The 17508-nt window shown below is 46.3% G+C and overlaps 7 protein-coding genes across 7 annotated transcripts; 2 read left to right on the top strand and 5 right to left on the bottom strand.

The window, feature by feature from the left end:
* Positions 1-212: 212 nt before the first annotated feature.
* Positions 213-2487, top strand: TREMEDRAFT_30662 (uncharacterized protein; the record flags this gene model as incomplete). Its single annotated transcript, XM_007004385.1, has 10 exons — positions 213-289; positions 330-462; positions 552-643; positions 683-971; positions 1205-1305; positions 1416-1485; positions 1660-1749; positions 1798-2003; positions 2130-2281; positions 2351-2487. 10 exons carry the CDS (start codon positions 213-215, stop codon positions 2485-2487), a joined length of 1347 nt encoding a protein of 448 aa, XP_007004447.1.
* A 55-nt stretch (positions 2488-2542) lies between these two features.
* TREMEDRAFT_73929 (uncharacterized protein) lies at positions 2543-4912 on the bottom strand. The gene is made up of 5 exons (XM_007004802.1): positions 4728-4912; positions 4475-4642; positions 4319-4427; positions 3248-4195; positions 2543-3181 (listed from the first exon to the last, which is right to left on the bottom strand). The coding sequence occupies exons 2-5, from the start codon at positions 4603-4605 to the stop codon at positions 2678-2680; spliced, it is 1692 nt and encodes a 563-aa protein (XP_007004864.1). The 5' UTR covers positions 4606-4642; positions 4728-4912; the 3' UTR covers positions 2543-2677.
* A 146-nt stretch (positions 4913-5058) lies between these two features.
* TREMEDRAFT_39181 (uncharacterized protein) lies at positions 5059-6683 on the top strand. The gene is made up of 6 exons (XM_007004449.1): positions 5059-5318; positions 5366-5435; positions 5572-5827; positions 5950-6057; positions 6168-6285; positions 6437-6683. The coding sequence occupies exons 1-6, from the start codon at positions 5217-5219 to the stop codon at positions 6647-6649; spliced, it is 867 nt and encodes a 288-aa protein (XP_007004511.1). The 5' UTR covers positions 5059-5216; the 3' UTR covers positions 6650-6683.
* Positions 6684-6872: 189 nt separating this feature from the next.
* On the bottom strand, positions 6873-8389 carry TREMEDRAFT_30963 (uncharacterized protein; the record flags this gene model as incomplete). Its single annotated transcript, XM_007004421.1, has 4 exons — positions 6873-7138; positions 7517-7572; positions 7848-7944; positions 8299-8389. 4 exons carry the CDS (start codon positions 8387-8389, stop codon positions 6873-6875), a joined length of 510 nt encoding a protein of 169 aa, XP_007004483.1.
* Positions 8390-8827: 438 nt separating this feature from the next.
* On the bottom strand, positions 8828-10315 carry TREMEDRAFT_73927 (uncharacterized protein; the record flags this gene model as incomplete). The annotated part of the gene is made up of 4 exons (XM_007004801.1): positions 10125-10315; positions 9513-9874; positions 9071-9309; positions 8828-8962 (listed from the first exon to the last, which is right to left on the bottom strand). Exons 2-4 carry the CDS (start codon positions 9745-9747, stop codon positions 8828-8830), a joined length of 609 nt encoding a protein of 202 aa, XP_007004863.1. The 5' UTR covers positions 9748-9874; positions 10125-10315.
* Positions 10316-10638: 323 nt separating this feature from the next.
* TREMEDRAFT_73926 (uncharacterized protein) lies at positions 10639-12060 on the bottom strand (the record flags this gene model as incomplete). Its single annotated transcript, XM_007004800.1, has 4 exons — positions 10639-10885; positions 11130-11277; positions 11384-11452; positions 11967-12060. 4 exons carry the CDS (start codon positions 12058-12060, stop codon positions 10639-10641), a joined length of 558 nt encoding a protein of 185 aa, XP_007004862.1.
* Positions 12061-12377: 317 nt separating this feature from the next.
* On the bottom strand, positions 12378-17384 carry TREMEDRAFT_44120 (uncharacterized protein). The gene is made up of 4 exons (XM_007004476.1): positions 16953-17384; positions 15918-16911; positions 15007-15877; positions 12378-14967 (listed from the first exon to the last, which is right to left on the bottom strand). The coding sequence occupies exons 1-4, from the start codon at positions 17333-17335 to the stop codon at positions 12428-12430; spliced, it is 4788 nt and encodes a 1595-aa protein (XP_007004538.1). The 5' UTR covers positions 17336-17384; the 3' UTR covers positions 12378-12427.
* Between the last annotated feature and the right edge of the window lie 124 nt (positions 17385-17508).

Below are 17508 nucleotides of genomic sequence, written 5' to 3'. Positions count from 1 at the left end.
CAGGGGGTTAGGGAGCTTGGGAGGATATTATCCATAATTTACTAATGATCTACTAATTCGTTAGGTTAGGCATTAGGTTCCTGGAGGGGGGTGCCCGGAGGAGATTAGGGGGGTGCCCTAAGTGGACGTCAAGACATGGCTCAAGTTGAAATTCCATTCACTTTCACTATCTACTCGCACTTCGTCACAAAGTGTCATGCACCCAGAGGTAGATGCACCCTCTGAACAGATACCGTCATCCTCCAGACTTTTCTTCTCTAGCCAAATCGTACCCTCCTCTTAAACAATAGTGAGTATCCTTCCAATCATCCATGCTCGCTGACTTTCAGTGTCCAGAATACCGACCATGGATCAATTATCGATTTCCACGATTCTGCTTCTCTCCGTACTCTGACCGAAGCTCTTTTACACAATGATTGGCAATATGTCATCTCTATCCGTAAAGATAGGTTATGTCCAACAGTTCGTCCTTTCTCCTCTCTTCTCTTGAAAACTTCATTCCATTCCGTAGCTTACAAAATCTTGTCTGTGAGGAACATAGCTGAGGACAGATCGCAAACCGACTCGATTACTTACTCCGGATACTAGAACTTGAGAGGTATCTACCCCTCACTCATCCCGGTCCATTACGAGTGGTCGACATGTAAGTGCTTGAAGTGTAAAGTATAGACTAAAGGAAAAGAGGTACGGGTCATGTAGCCATTTATCCTTTACTCTTACATCGTCTTCGACCTCAAGCGAAGATATACGGTACTGAGATAGATTCAGTGTCATTTGAACATGCTTCTGAGACGTTAAGAAAGAATGAAATAGAGGGTAGTGTGAAGTTGATGTTGAGGAATGAGAAGGACATGATTTTGCCGTTGAACGAGATTGGGGAGGTGGATTTCATGATTTGCAATCCACCTTTTTTCGGGTCGATGAATGAGATGGAAGAGGGACAAGCGATGAAAAAGTCAGGTGCATACGGAGTGAGTAAAGTTTCTTCTCGATGCTGTATCAGTGTGTTCTTGTCCTACACTTTCTTGACATTCACTCATCTCTGCTTACCATACTCTCTCAGATGAGTTACAAAGATCTCCGTGTCCCTTTCTCACGTACTCGCTACCATGTTCATTCTTCCGCGTACTTGAATATGCTAGAGCCCCAGATCGAGAACAAAAGAAAATTTGCCCAAGATCAAGATGACAGACGCTAACCTTAGGCTGCTACAGGCGCCCAAGTCGAATTAATCACTCCAGGTGGAGAAGTCGAATTCGTCCGTCGAATGATTGATGAATCTTTACAATTCGGTGAAAAGTGTTCGTAAGTCTTTCCCCTTTTCTACATCCTATATCTCCTAATAGCTTCCATTCTTATTCTTTTCCAACCCAGTTTCATCCCGCTATATCCAATTATGTAACTGATAGGGTTAGATGGTATACTTCACTAATCGGGAAATACTCTTCTCTTTCTCCATTGGTCAACCACTTACGTTCTCAAGGAGTGAGCCTTCTCCTTTTTCTCCCCAGCCCCCGCAAACCATCTCCCTTTTAGTCTTCTCTCCCTCCATATCTGTCTTCATATCGGTACCACAACCATGATCCATCGACTGAATCGATCCCTGGGTATCCGGATCAAATTTTGGCGGAATGTGGAAGAAAACATCACTGAAAATAGTGTACAAATTACCTAGTACAATCTTTCAAACCATCCCATACCGTCCGATGGATCTTAGCTTGGTCATATACTCGAATCCGTTTACCAGATGTGAGTTCTCACACCCCACCACCCCAATACTCAAACTGATACAATCAGTCACTTACTCGACCACGTCATCTTATAGGTGGTACTTCCTTCACACGACTTTTACCCCTCAGTACTACTTTTAGTCATATTTCTCATCCTCCTATTCCCATCTATGAACTTCGAAAACGCGTCATGATCGTTCTTAGAGATATTCATTTGCTCGAAGTACCCGAATTATCATACGACCACACTCAAAGAAAGTCAGAGACCAACTTGTCTGTTTCAACAAAGAATCTCAATTTTACCTTTATACACTCTGGAAATGAAGTAAACGACATGCGATCTGAAGAAACGACGAGAGTGAGAGATCAGATGGATCAGGAGGATCGAACAGGGGATAGATTGTCCAATTGGGAAATTGAAGAAATAGTGCTCGAACCCAGGATAAACACATGGTCACGACACGCCCGACGACATGGCGTAACGAATTCGACAGAGATGACCGAACCGCTCTTCCGTGCTAGATTGATATTCGAGTCGTCTCCTCGCTCAGGTACAGAAGAGATCACACAGGTAAGATATACCAATGGTGGACTCCGTACAGAAGAGATCACACGAGTAGGAAGGACTGGTAGTGGGCTCCGATTAGAGTGGCTCGAAGGAAGGGATAGGACTATCGTGGAGGGTTTGTGGAAGTATATCCTTAACAAAGCTCAATTGCTCCGTTCGGCAGATCCACCACAATCTGCCCCTCAGTAAAGAGCAGGAAAGAAGAAGGCAAAAGTCAGAAGTACTCGTAGTGACCAAATCTAGAAAACATGTATTGTACTCGATGCATCCCACGATCTCATGCCATGCTCTCCTCATGCTATATACAAGCTGGCCATCATTGACGGGAAAAAAATGGATATAATCACACTCTCACACTATCAAACGAAGAAGCGACATGTCATTTAGCCTGCTGTTGAGGCCTACCCTCTCCTGGTCCGCCTACTCTCGCACGTCCCCTACCTCTGTTCGATCCACCTCCACCACCGCCATTGGTAGCATTATGACCACCTCCACCACCGCCTCCACCACCTCCACCGCTATGACCGTTTACCTCTCCCTCTCTGTTCCCTCCCATACGTGATCCACCACGGGTTGGCCCACGCCCATCGGGAGCACCGCCGCGGGTACCCTTGGGTCGACGCTCATCTTTCTCTTTACGAGTCTCAAAGTTGAGTTTCCCATCGCTGAATTTCACTCCACCTTCACCTCCCTGATTAGCAGGAAGAGAGGCAGTGATGGCTTTACGGGCAGCGTCCACAGTGGCAAACTCGACAAAGGCACACGCTTTATGTTTGACAATCTCGACTTTCTTCACTTCACCAAATCTCGCAGCGATATTTCGGACAGTAGTCTCGTCGACAGAGTCACCTCCAGTAGGATTGTCAATGGACCAATTGGGAAGCTGAACATCAGCCTTCTCATGATACAACGGCACATGCCCTGAGTGGGAAGCGAAGGATGAACTCACTTTGACAAAACATTGATTCGTCGTGATCTTCATAACGTTGTCGTTGGATGAATGTCGTCCCTGAGATGCAGAAGAAGAGCCCGCAGCCGCGGCCGGAGCAGCCTGATCAGCTGGTTTAGGAGCGGGGGCCGCGGCGGGTGCGGCGGTGGTCGTGACTGGTTGAGATGCAGTAGCAGCGACCGCTCCCCAAGCGGGTTTCCCAGATCCAGCAGCAGCCATGGACGCCCACGTCTTGGGCGCAGCAGGTTTTGCAGGAGCAGCTGGTGTCGGGGCGGCAGCAGGGACAGGAGCAGAAGAGGCAGTGGGAGCGGTAGCGGTGGCGGGGGCAGGAGCAGTGTTGCCATTGGCAATAGGAGCGACGGCGGGAGCAGCTGGGGAAGGAGCACGGACGGATGGAGCGGGGGCGATAGAAGGAGTAGATTCGATGGGAGCGTCTGGGGTTGTGGAAGAGGCCGTTTCGGGTTCGTGAATGATCGGAGGGTCGGCGGGGCTGACATCTTTGTCTGGAACGGCGGCGACTATAGCCTCCTCAGGTACGCCCGCACCTTGAGTAGGAGCAGGCTCGTTGTTGGGGGCAGGCTCGGGCGCGGGCTCGACAGCGGTTTCCTGAGTGACCTCTTTCACCGGCTCAGCGATTTTTTCGGGGATAGCGGAGGGGACAGTGATCTCCAGAGGACCTTGCTGCTCCACACCGGCTTGCTCCTCGACCTCTTCCTCATCATCTTCCTTGAGGTATCGGAAAATGTCATTAAGCACGAAATATCCATTTGGTTGTTCAGCGAGGAAGAATGTCTGTACGAATTTGCGCCACGGGGCACCGTCACCGTTTGACATTTCACCGATGACGAGGATAACGACACCACCATTGGCGGAAGATTGAGAGTCGATTGAGTTGACAAAGACTTTGCATTGGTTGAAGTTGAGAGCGGCGATTCTTTCATGGATTTCCTGATGATGTCAGCAAGACTGGCTGACATGTGTACTCTCTGGGCGAAGTCCAACGACAACGCATGTGCATCGTGTAGCAAGTTCACAGTGATACGGGGGGAATGTGAATGATAAGGTACTCACAATCTGACCACGGGCGATAGGGGCATCTTCACCAGATACACCATGTGAAAAGGATGATCGTTTGTTATAGAAGCAGTGGAGTCGACCAGGATGCTTATTCACGAAAGCGCTGAGAGTATCAACGAAGTTCTCCAATAAAAGTATCATAGTACTTACTAGTATTGAGGCACAAACTGAAACCCAACGTCACTGGCCTGTATTTTCGAAGTCTCCCCATTGGGCAAAGAAGAGTTTGGCGCTGCAGCAGGCGTAGGAGCATGTCCGTTCATTTGAGCCGTGGTAGACATGATGGTTTACGTGATCGTCTCGTAAAGTGGCAAAGCACTGTAAATCAGCATTCTCCCTCAGAATCAATTGCCAGAAGACATGAGTGGAGATGAGAAGCGAAATTAAAGTAGAAGCAACTGACAATTTCTTAACTTTTGATTTCCCGAGGAAAAGTGGGGGTATCTGATGTGATATGAAGCAGAATCAAACGATAATAAAGGGGTATCTGTGAAAAGTCAGGACACTAATATAGAGTCAGACTGTGGGGGACAAAGTCAATGTCGAAAAGGTGAAAAGATGAAAAGTTGATGAGAAAGTGGATTCCAGAAGGAAAAGAGAAGGAACTTTGAGAGACTTTTGAACCTCCACAACCTCTTATATGGAGTTATTCGGCGATTCGAAACGTGACACGTGTGGCGTCACCTCTTACCACTCTTGGGTGCTGGCGTGTGTGTCTTCAATAATCGTATCAAGTCAATCTATCAAGTACCTCAAGTGGTGCAAACTCACTCTTCTCATATCAACTCTATAACCTATTCCGTCTATACCAACCACAGGAGTAGAATTGACTGTTTGCTATATCTCCATTTCAAGCAGTTGGCCTTCTCGTCATACTTAATCTCCCATCGTCATGTCTCACACCTTGCAACAATCACTCCTTGAACTTCAAGCCGCTTTCGACGCTTCTGGAGGTTCAAAGCAAGATGTTACCAAACGTCTTTCAAAACTCAAAGTGAGTCATCTGATCACTGACTGCTACCCTCAGCTGACATGCATCAGCTAGAACTTGCTCAATCGGGTTTATACTTTGCCCCACCATCTGCCGATCCCCAAGATTTGATAGCGACACGTAAGTTCCCATATGGACACAGCCACCTCAAATGAATCAATTCCTCAGGTCTTTTGCTTCTTTGCATACCTCATGATCACCGCTCTTTCCCCATGGCCAGATCAGTTACTTGATTTAGGACCAAGCTGAAACCCAGGTTCTATACTTGAAGTCGGTGCCTTCCATTCTCTTCGATTAGGAAATTTAAAACAATATTGGCAATACAATTCTTCCCTTCAACCATTTTACGAGAATCTCCCTCAGATCCCTCCTTCCCCTCTTCGTCCGATCACTCTAGGATTACACCTACTGGCATTACTGAGTGAAGGACGTTTGACAGATTTCCATACTGTTTTGGAAACTCTGCAGTTGGACCAGTTGAATGATTCATTTGTCAAGCTTCCTGTGGATCTGTAAGTCTTCTCTCCACGTCCTCTATAACCTTTTTTCTCTGCTTCTCTACACCTCACCTACAGCTGGGTATGGACTGAATGGCTTGTGGTGTGACGGACGAAAGAAGGATGCTTACCAATAGTGAACGGTGGTTGATGGAAGGGGCGTATAACAAAGTTTACCGAGCGAGGGAACGTGTACCACGAGAGGAATTTGCTTTCCTTCTCGAGAGACTCATGGGTACTGTCAGGTGGGTCACTTTCAGTTCCTTGTTTTTTCATGTCGGAGTAAAAAGCTTAATTGCCATGATTCGAGGACGACCCGCTGTTGATTCAAATGTTGCTGGGGCTAATTGGTCAGAGCTCAAATTGCCGCCACCATCGAAGCTAGTTACCCTTCTTTACCCCTCGACAGCGCTGCTTCCTTGCTATTCTACAAGCCTCAGGAGAAAAGTCAATTGGCCAATTTCTGTACTGAAGTGAGTGCCATCTTTACTTCTCTCGTCATCTTCCATCCCCACGTCACCCAGGAAATGTCTCATCCCCACATTGTGCAATCCAACCTCGTCGCTGTAATTCGCGACTTTGTGCCCTTTGAGAGCATCGATACGGCACGTTACTGACCCACAGCGAGGATGGTCAATCGAACCTACATCATCCACAATATTCTTCCCCAACTCTCCATCCATTTCTATCCGACAAGCCGCTCGTCGTTTACCCTCAGACGCAGCAGCTGCTGCCATAGAAGCTGCTCAATCTCAAGGTGTCGCCCATGGTGTCCCTATGACCACCATGGTGGGACCTGCTCTCAAGCTAGCTCAGCAATTAGAAGCCATTGTTTGAGTTTTCAACATGCATCATGTCATCACCTCTTTTCCCATATGCAAAACCTGTCTCATGCAAGATACATTATTGAGCAATTCTTCTTTCTTCATCTATTCCCAGTACTCTACTCTATTTGTACTGTATGGTGTGTAATGCAGGTTGGACAATTTGAGCAGACGCATGATTTCTTCAATTATACATTCCTCACTACTCACACTACTTCTCACATGACACAAACGACTCATTTCTCTTTAGCCTCATCATCAACCTTTTGCAACCTCTCCGCCTCTTTCAATCTCTGAGCGAATTCACTGGCCTTGACACGATCTTCTTTTCTTAAAGGATAAGCAGCCAAATCCTGTTCACTCCTTCTTTCTGGAACTTCATCCACTTCACCTTTGGCTATTTTATGTTGTTCACGAATCGTTCGAAGGTCTCGCATGGATTGATACCATTCGGATTCTTCGTCAGGTTTGAGTCGTATGGGAATTTGTTCAGGTGAAGGGACTGGCATATCGGCGGGTAAGTCACCTTGGGGTTAATTTGATCCACTGAGTTACTCGATCCATCCCGCCTTGTAAAAAAGGAGCATGTGATCTGAGCAGGTTTTGAGCTCAATTTGAGAGATTTACATCTGACAGGATATGATATTCCACGAGTCATGACGAATGACAGGTGGACTCAAGCCAACTAATACGGCTTGAGAAGTACGACGTCCAGGGACTGGGATGTGAGAAGAAGTCTGGAAAGATCAGGAGAGAATATAGATAAGTGATAGAGTATGGAGGCGAATCAAGAAAAGACCGGATGAAGATACATTAAGACATCAAAGTGACTCACCAAGGACTTTTTGTGCACGAATATGATGCGCTTGTTGTTGTTCACGCGTAATGGCCACACTACCGTATAAGATCATAGCTACTACAGTGAGACCTTGAAGTCTGGGAGTTCAGCCTTACTTTCTCTTGTTATTGATATACCGTCCATCTATAAGATTTACCGCATTCTGTGTCGGATCAAAGTGGGAAGAAGATTGATGCAATGGAAGGGATGTGATGTGATGTTTATTCGAATGATAGGGGACACGAGGACGTCTGGAGATCTTCGAGGAAGGACCGTGAGACAGATCCTCGATGAAGAAGAGTGACGGGAAGAAGGTATGGAAAACACGAAGAGGGTAGAGGAGGGATGAGAGGGGAAAGGAAGAAAAACCCACGCTACTCTTGCACGAAGATAATAATTCATAGATCTTCTATTACCCGTTCTCATGGAGTACGCTGCGCCCACTAACGCTCCGACGGTAGCTACCATACCTATCATCAGTATAATGACACTTTCAAATGAAACATTCTTGATCATAACAACACCGCCTGCATTTCCTGTATTTCCTAAAAAGACATGGTAGGTACTTACACAAGACAGTCGTACATCTCGCCTTACACAAAACAACGTGGATGAGGACAGATGAGATACAAGGTAGTTTCCAAGAAAGATGAAGTAATTACACCTTGTTGTAAAAGACAATTGTAGATTGTGAGATGATTGACGAAAAAATAAATAAAGATGGAACGGAAGAAATATAACATTTCTTGCCAGTTTTTATAGGATAAGTATTGAAGATGAAGAGAGAAGAAGTAAAGGTGGAGATAAGTGAATGAACTACTCACCTATAGGTATCACAGGTTGAGATTTACATTTTCTCCATAAATACTGTGGGAAAGATATAGGTTGAGGACCAGCTGGCTGAGGCATGGTCATGCTGATCCACTGGGTGTCTTCCGATTCTGAAGACAACCAAAGACGACGTTGGGAGAGCTCGCACTTTCTTGGATATGGGTGCGATCTTGAGGTGTTTATGCTTGAGCTTCACACCAGGGTGACAAGAAATAGAGATGCGGGTATGTCATATGAAGGTGTTTTCAGAGTAAGTGCTAGTACGAGTACGAATGCGAGTACGAGTACGATGTTAAGCGACAAGTGACGACGCTGTTGAAACTCGGTCATCGGGTACGTACTTCATCGTTTGGCAGACTTGGGAATGACCACGTGACATCGAGCAGCAAAGCAGCTCTGCATATAGCACAAGTAGAGTCATATAGCACAAGTAGAGTAGACGAAGAGTATGATACAATGAAGTGAACAAATATACACAAGCTCCCCTTTAGACTACACTACTGGTACCTCTTAATCACTTTCCTATCCTTCAAACCCCTCATTGCCTGAAATACCACAAACCTTCCACCACGTGATCTCGAAATCCATGACAAAAACATTCCATCTCCAAACCCAAGAATAATCCTCACGACGTTCTTCCATATCAACACCTTCTCCCTGAGAGTGATCCAATAGTTAGATCAACAACAACCTAGGCTCTTTACTCGGATCGAAATGTCTTTTTTCATTCCCCAATTTATTCCCTCTAGTCCCTTCCAAACCCACCTTTCCGGGTAATGTGACGGATTTACTACGTTGCATAGGCTGCGGCTTTTCTTCCGTTGGGGTGGGTAATTGTGTCATCTGCGTTTGAGCATGGGAGAGAGAAGGACGAGTCCGATCTTGTGGTTGTATTCTTGGGGAATTTGGTGTGGAGGGAGGATGAGCGGGGGTGAGAGGAGTGAAAGTTGGTTTGAACCCGGATAAGAAGGATGGTCGACGGGAAGGTGGTGGAGTTGGTAAGTCTGTTCATTAGTCATTGCCTCGAAGGTTTACAAAGAGTCTCATGATAAGTTTTTTAAAATTGTGTGTGTTGTGATGAAATGACGAGGAAGAGGGGGATTGGTCATGAGGGCCCTCGAACAGCTATTGCAAGTGATATCTGACCAGGAAACATGTGAAAAGGCATAAGAGAGATGATGCACGAGGAAAAGCGAGTCTGACTCACGTTCTCCAAACGAATACGAACCCCTTCTGCCCTCTCCAAAGAAATATCCTTGACCTCCACTCACACCCTGTCCAGCTTTATCTCCTCGAGCAGCCTGATCGAAACCAGCTAACAACTGTTGTAACCTCGCATCGGAGAATCCTGGTGCTGGTGGAGTGTTGGCAGGTGTTAAGAAAGGTGAAGAGGCAGAAGGACTATCCGCAGGTCTGTTAGGCGTGGGAATAGGTTGTGTCATGTTGTCAATTATGACTTGACGTTCCGCGTTCCAACTACTGTATCTTCACTAGAAACCTGAAAACTGGAATATCGATATTCCGTTATTGAGCGGTTCAACTTCAAGAGATGGGATTAACGGTAGAAATCTGAAGTGTTAGCGATGTAACATCTATTATATATAGAAACACAGTCAAGTGGCGAGCCTTTCACTCTCCGAGCGTATCAAGGCGCGGGGAAAGAACCAAAGGATATCAAGGGAGTGTCAGAATTGTTTGGTAGTTTGGAAAAGGATCAAGAGGTTTGAGATGATTCACTCTTTGGTGTATCACTTGTTCAATCGTCTTTTCGCTGTGTGTGGAAAAGATGAGTGAGAGATGGGAAAGAATGACAACGTACCAGGGTACTGGAAGGATGGGCTTGATGGCAGTGAGAGAAAAAAAAGGTCGGTAGCCGAAAGAGGAAGTGTGACTTTTAGGCCGCGTCTTGACTTGTTGACTAGCTTATCACTGGTTGCTGATTGCTCGCTGGTTGACGGTGGCAGTCAGTGGGAAATTCACTAAATCTGAAGCTGGCTCAATAGACGAGACGTTGAGAAGTATATTTTCAAAGTCGTGAGTCGTTAGTCGTGTGTCCGTCGTGTGATGAATGTGTACAGGATTCGTACTGTTGCGAGTTGTATTACCATGGTGAGAAAAGAGGATATGGGACGCCACGTGACGCGGAGTTCCGATCGTCGGTCCCTCGGTTTTGCTCGGTTTCAACCCGACGTTCATTGGTCCGTCGCAGCGGCCAGCAGCCAGCAGGCCGGTTAGCATGCTGCAGGGCCATACCTGGTACCTCAGAATGTGCAGCATGTAGCATGCAGCATTCATGGGAGGAGAGCATGATATCAGGGGTAACGCACTGTAGCTCAATCCGTTATCCATCCCCTTGCTTCAGCAAATGTCCGTAATGCCAATTCCATAGCTCCTCCTTTCTCATCCTTCTTTCCCTTCGTGACAGATTGTGTTCGAGCGTTCGTACTTGTCGACTGAGATTGAACATCCATAACATCTTCCAACGTCTCAGCGGCGAATGGGTCTTTTCTCCACTCGTTGATTCTGCTCAGAGCAGAGGAAAGGGTGAACCAAGCTCTTTGACGTTGGTGTGCTTCAGGCCTGTGATGAGCGACGATTTGTGGGTACGACCTTCGGACTGAAGACGGTCACATCGTCTCAGGCGTGGAAGACAGGTGTGAGCTCTCGGTTCCGTGGGGGAGGCGGGGTGGGGGGAAGATTGGTCAAGACAGATAAAGAAAGGCGGTGGTGGGTCAAGGGTTATGAAGTGGGGGTAGGAATCGAGGGTATTTGGGCTATTCCTGCCAACAATAGGTGGGATAAGTATGTGAATGATATGACTTACCAATCCTTAACACTCTTCACATCATCTTCATCCACTTCTAAAACATGTACATGCCATATAGATCCTTTACCCCTTTTACCCCCTTTTAGAGAAATGATCAATAATTTATCTTCCTCCTTCGGTGGAAATAAATCTTTAGGTGTTCCAGCTATTCAATGAGCGTAAGTCCATTTCTGATGTAATATAATTGTCATTCATCGAAAAGTATGTATGATATAATGAGGAATTTGTGAGAATGAAAGAATTCAACTAACCTTCTTCCCATGCTTCCCTTACTGCAGCTTGACCTGACGTTTCACCATCTTCCACTCCACCTTTAGGCACTTATCATTAACAAAGTACTTTTCGCTTTTTCCCTTTCACCTGGCTAACTTGATCTCCTTATATGAGTTCTTTTAAATTTCCCCTTCTCACAACTTTTTTCATCGATCATCGTTCCATCCTCTTTCCCTTAAGATCTTCTTTTTCTCATGAGATCTTCTTCCTTCAAAAGAGCCATAAATGCCTAACTCCACGAGACAGAGTGGAGCTCAACCTCCTAAGTCATCCGAGATCACGGAGCGTCCCTTGGGCATTGGATACCCATATGGCAATCACATTCCTTAGGCAATTTGGTATTCATCCAGGAGAGGATGATGAGGACTCTTCAAATATTGAGAACGATCCCACCAGCCCTCTTCCTATGTGAGAACGAGAGGAGGAAAGACGTGTGAGAACGAGAGGAGGCAAGATGTGTGAGAACGAGAGGAAGAAAGATGTCTGAGAAGTAGAGGAAGAAAGATGTCTGAGAACTAGAGGAGGTATGAAGATGTGTGAAGAAGGAAATGAACGACTTACAGATCCATAAATCCGGTCTGGCTCTAGAGGTGATCATCAAAACCTTTTCACTTCGTTGACAAACGATGATAGCTAAAGCTACATGTCTCGGCATTTTTACCTCGATGAAACTTTTCTTTTCGAATACTCAAGGTGTGTTATATACACATGATCAAAGTTTGTTCTGACCGGAGTCGAGTTTTTTCCTTTCGATTCTTTCGCAGTTTTTGGACCTACCCTCAACTTGTATGTGCTGGTGGTATCATGTATCATGTATGTATGAACATTGATACATACAGTATGAATCGCAAGATGACAAGATTAGACATCTAAATTGAACTGTGTTACTTCTAACGTTACTTACAGAGATAGGAACGGAAATGAGCAAACGATACGATATTATGTAAATCACCCTGGGTAGATTTGAATGATAAAACGAAACAAAGATCTCTTTCGATGCATATCGTATGCAATAATGACCTCTACTTCAGATAAACCTCCATGACACCTTCATAAATCTTCTTCTTTGGCGCTTTCTTACCCATCCACAATTCATGTTGTTTATACCCTTGTAAACATAATATCTCAATACCCGACACAGCCTTCCATCCTTTCTTTTCTGCCAATTGTATCAAAGCCGTTTTTCTAGGTTTATAAGCTAAATCAATAGCTACCCCTTCTTCTCCGAAAATTGATTCCGATAGATAAATCCCTTGTCCTTCCTTTAAAGTAAGACTTTCCCCAGGAACTGTCGAAATGATAACTTGAGGTTTTTGATCTAGATGAGATATGATAGATAAATCATCGATGATTTCAATATTGAATTCTTTAGGAAAACTCGATTTCACTTTCTCAGCGTTGGATAATGTTCGATTATATAAATAAATACGTTTAGCTTTTGAAGTGTGTAAAGCCATCAAAGCTGCTCGACAAGTACCTCCTGCTCCAATTACCAATCCTTCTAATGTTTGTTTAGAAGAAGAAGAAGGTAAATTCGTAGATGCTGCTTCGTAGATTGCTTGCCAATCTGTATTTTCTCCATGTAACCATCTTTTCCCATTTCGGATAGAAGGTATCACCGTATTGACAGCTCCTAGTAATCTAGCGTCGGGAGAAACACTATCGAGATGATCCATAATTAAAAGTTTAAGTGGCATGGTTATTGACATTCCACCCGTTTCGTCCGAATGTAAGATTTCCAAGAATTCATCGTCGATTGTTGCAGCTTCCAATCGGGTGTAGACATGAGGATATCCACAAGCTTTGAATGCGGCATTGTGTAAAGTGGGTGACATGGAATGTGAAATTGGTGATCCGGCAATATAGAATTTCTTACTTGGTAACATGCCGATCAAGTGACGAGCAAGGAGGATTTCTTTGACTGATAATTGTCCCGGAGCAGCACGAGAGGGAAGGAGAGGGTGAGTGATGGGAGTTAAGATTAAGTTGGTTATACGTGATAATTGTCCTAATTCACCCATGTTGATAGCTAATAATGGTTTCGAGTTGGGAGAAAGGGAAGAAACGAATAGTTGTAACTGAGAATTATCCGATGATGTTTTAGCAGTACCGACAATTTTGACTATATCACCATACTTCGCACATTCGATATATTTGTTTCGGACCTCATGGGAAGACCATTTCATAGACCCGGACCAATCATGCCATGATGCGATAATGTGAGATTGACCGCGATGAGAGACGATGGAATCCATTACCGGAACAGGCCAAGCAACTTCCATGTCCACATACTCGCATGCACTTCTCAGTCCAAGGATCACCGTTTCCTCGTAAGCGTCAGGTTGGTCAGAGGGGAAGAATCCTCCTTGTTCTTTGGACCGGACGGAGTAGACGATAGGTAGATTGGTGACGAGTCGAAGAAGAGACAATTGTCTACCGACATATTCCAACGAAGGAATGGAAGGAGCGTTGACGACTTGACCTGTTGGATTGAGAAGGTCAGCTCGCAATTCGATCGCATCGGCTCCTTCGGTCAGTTCGTCCATCTGTCCAAGAGCCACGGTGATATCGGGGAATGTCAAGGAAAGGAAAGTGGTAGGGTTTTCAGGTCCAAGTTTCGGACGGTTCAAATTCGCACCAGAGATAAAACTGAAGAATCGACCACATTCAGATTTCATAGCTTGATGGTGATCCTTCTGACTCTGTTCGGGCAGAGGTTCGAAAACATTGAAAAAGTCGTAATTTGAACATTGACGATACCATGGTTCACGTCTTTTATAAACATCCTGGAAAGGTTCACCATACGCAGGTCGCCCGGTCGTCGCTCCCAGCTCCTGTAAGAACGCTTCGATCGCTTTGACCTCCCGGGTAACGTGCACGACGTTGCCTCCTCTTTTGATGTGAGATTTGAGTATATCACGAGCTTCTGGAGTCTCCACCACTCCGCCTCCAAGGGAGATGATAGATTTCCCAGCGGTCGCACTGAGCTCGCTTAGGATCTCCGTCTCGGTCTCTCGGAAAGCAGGCCAGCCGTTGACGGCGACGTAATCGGAGACCGACATAGAAGTTCGGGTTTCGAAAACGACATCAGCGTCGATGTATGGACATAAAAGTGTTGAAGCGGCCAATTGACCAATGTAAGTCTTTCCAGCTCCTCGCATACCAATGAGGAAAATAGGCAAATCGGAGGGTTGGACGTGTCCATTGGACTGAGAACTCGAAGCTTGATGATTGACAAGCTCGACACCATCGGAGTGGATACCGATTTTATTTGACAAATCGTCCCAAAAGTTCGGCCAAGTCTTCTCTACGCACCGTTTCTCTTCAATGATCGTCCGATCGATGAGTGTACCAAGGACGGCGAACGCCATAGCTACACGATGGTCATCGTAACAATGGATCGAGGCGCCTTCTTTGAGCGTAGAACAGTTTTGTCCGAATATGATGATACCGGTGTCAAATTCGTCCGTTTTGACACCGAATTTGGCCAACTGATCCCTCATAGCTAGTATCCGATTGCACTCTTTCACTCGCTGATTGGCAATTCCGTATATCCTACTCACTGTCGAAGGCAGCTCCTCGACTTCTCTACCCGGCAAACACGGTTTGATGGCCACTGCAGCCAGAACTGAAGCGGTCAGGAAAGCGTCGGTCATTGGTTCCATATCGACGTTTCCCAGCGCTCGTAGCTGTCCTTTTGGGGGGCCAGTGACAGTCGTCGAGGTAGCTGTTTGTTCCACCAAACAACCCATAGGTTCGAGCACTTCTTTGGCGAACCTCGCATCGCCCTGAAGAGACGAGGAGCCGATGTTGGAGATTGTACAGGTCGTCCCGGTGATAGCGGCAATGGCGAGTGGGTACGTGGCACTGGAAGCGTCTGATTCCACGTTGTACACTTCAGGATTGACGTAAGTACCTTTTGGAATAACATAAACATCGAGTAATTTGCCAGAGGAATCCGTTTGGCGAGTGACCGTGATACCAAACTCAGCCATCATGGCTATGGTCATATCGATATATGGCTGTGATATGACTTGACCTCCGATAAGCTCCAAAGTGACTGAGTCCGAGGCGTATGGCGCGCAGAGGAGGATGGAGGAGACATATTGACTGGACACGGTTGCGGCGAGTTGTATGTGTCCACCGTGAAAACCGTCGGTGTCGATGTCAAGAGGCAGACAGCCTTCCGAGCCGAGATAAGAGATGCTGGCCCCGTTGAAACGAAGAGCCTCCACGAGGGGTCCGATAGGACGTTGCTTCATGCGTGCATTACCGGTGACGACGGTCGATGTATGCGATGATGCAGTGGCATGGCGAGATGAGACCAAGGCGCAGACGGTGGTGAGGAAACGGGCAGCTGTACCGGCGTTTCCCAAATACAATTCTTTCCCCTTGGCAGGAGCTGAAAGTCGACCTTCTCCTCCCTGTACCAAGATAGTATCACCTCCGTCTTCCCAAGAAAAGGTTGCGCCCTATTTCATCAGCTCGACTCACAAATGTCGATCAGCTTACCTTCAGCTCAGCAAGTGCATTCATCATAACCGCCGTGTCGTCCGAATGCAACAGGTTCTTCACTCTACACGGTCCCTTGCCAAGAGCGGCGAGGACCAAAGCACGGTTCGAGATACTTTTGCTACCTGGTGTGGCCATGATCACAGGGGATTTACTTGGTGTACCAGCTCGGATGGTAACAGCATCACAGAGCACCTTCCGTATGATCTCATCCGCCACCACCGTCGCCTTTTCTTCAAACGTCTTTCCGATGCGCGAGAGTATGACAATCTTCTTTGCCGGCCCTGAATTCTTCTTGTCTATCCTCATGATGTCCAATAATCTCTCCACTCCCAGTCCATTGGATGCGGGAAGCGCTGTGATACGTCGATCGGAAAGTGAGATGGGTAAACCATAAGCCTGGAGACATCGAGTGAGTCTACCGACTGCCACTTGACTTAAAACGCCCAACTGACGTGCCACTTCTGCCTCCAAGATCATCCCAATCGAGACGCATTCTCCATGTAGCATCGAAGGCGTTAGAACAGCTTCGATAGCATGACCTATAGTATGACCAAAGTTGACCAAATTCCGTAAGCCGGTTTCCCGTTCATCGACAGTGACAATGTGTGCTTTGACGTGGATGGAACCAGTGACGACTTTGAGTAAAAGGGATTGTGATGGGGAACGATCATTGGCGAAACGACCAGCATCGGGAGCTGAAACTTTGGTGGAAGCGGCAGTCATGATTTCCTCTGCAGATGATTCGAGGGAGGCGAAGTCATCTTCTTTCCAAATAGCGGCGGTTTTCACTACCTCGGCCATTCCGTTGGCGATCTCTCTAGGAGGGAGAGAGGTGAGGAATGCCAAATCAACAAAGATATAAGAAGGTTGCCAGAAAGCTCCGATGAGATTCTTTCCATGAGAAGTATCAATGGCCGTTTTCCCACCGACGGATGAATCTACCATAGCTAAAAGTGTCGTGGGGATCTGAACGAATTTGACACCTCGCATACTACCAGGTCAGCTTTGTTTGAGAGTCGGAATGGGACTTACAAAGTGGCAGCGACGAATCCTGTGAGATCACCTATGACACCACCTCCAAAAGCAAGTATGACCGTATCCCGAGTACACCGATTCTCCAAAAGCCAATCCTCGATCTCTGCTTTGACTGCTCGACTCTTGGCTCCTTCACCAGGGGCGACTTGGTAGGTGATAAACCTAGCTGATGAATCACATTGTTTTGAAGCATGCTCGAAGGCTTTTTGAATGTCAGGGAGGTAAAGAGAAGAGAGATTGGTGTCCGTCACAAGGGCATAGGTTGAAGAGGGGAGGGTGGTAAGGATAGTGTTGAAGATGTAAGGCAGGAGATGGAAACCGACATGGATAGACTCTGTCCCTAGAATAGAGACTTTTAGTACATCTGCCCCGGCTGTCATCGTTTGAATCACCTCGCACCTTGGCTGGAACGTGAAGGAAAAAGTTGTAGTGAACGAAACAATGTTGAACTTTGAGTAGTAGACTTTTTCGACTGGTGGTGATTCCGAGTTCAGGCACGGCTCGGTAAAAGCCACGTCATGCCACTGGAAAAGTTGAAAGTTCTCAGACGCTG

The sequence above is a fragment of the Tremella mesenterica genome, assembly GCF_000271645.1.
Source record: "Tremella mesenterica DSM 1558 unplaced genomic scaffold TREMEscaffold_5, whole genome shotgun sequence".
NCBI lineage: Eukaryota > Fungi > Basidiomycota > Tremellomycetes > Tremellales > Tremellaceae > Tremella > Tremella mesenterica.
Note: the sequence above shows the minus strand (reverse complement) of the source record. Positions and strands in the feature narration are given on the sequence as shown.

Excerpts from the sequence above, each read along its gene's own strand:
- TREMEDRAFT_73929 (XM_007004802.1), bottom strand. The coding sequence starts at position 4,605 with ATGTCTACCACGGCTCAAATGAACGGACATGCTCCTACGCCTGCTGCA. Across the intron at positions 4,196-4,318 it reads CTATCGCCCGTGGTCAGATT|GAAATCCATGAAAGAATCGC; the intron begins GTGAGTACCTTA and ends TGACATCATCAG. Across the intron at positions 3,182-3,247 it reads CGAATCAATGTTTTGTCAAA|CTTCCCAATTGGTCCATTGA; the intron begins GTGAGTTCATCC and ends GCTGATGTTCAG.
- TREMEDRAFT_39181 (XM_007004449.1), top strand. The coding sequence starts at position 5,217 with ATGTCTCACACCTTGCAACAATCACTCCTTGAACTTCAAGCCGCTTTC. Across the intron at positions 5,319-5,365 it reads AACGTCTTTCAAAACTCAAA|CTAGAACTTGCTCAATCGGG; the intron begins GTGAGTCATCTG and ends GACATGCATCAG. Across the intron at positions 5,828-5,949 it reads GTCAAGCTTCCTGTGGATCT|TGAACGGTGGTTGATGGAAG; the intron begins GTAAGTCTTCTC and ends GCTTACCAATAG.
- TREMEDRAFT_44120 (XM_007004476.1), bottom strand. The coding sequence starts at position 17,335 with ATGACAGCCGGGGCAGATGTACTAAAAGTCTCTATTCTAGGGACAGAG. Across the intron at positions 16,912-16,952 it reads GGATTCGTCGCTGCCACTTT|TATGCGAGGTGTCAAATTCG; the intron begins GTAAGTCCCATT and ends CTGACCTGGTAG. Across the intron at positions 14,968-15,006 it reads TGCAGTGGCCATCAAACCGT|TGAGTAGGATATACGGAATT; the intron begins GTTTGCCGGGTA and ends TGCCTTCGACAG.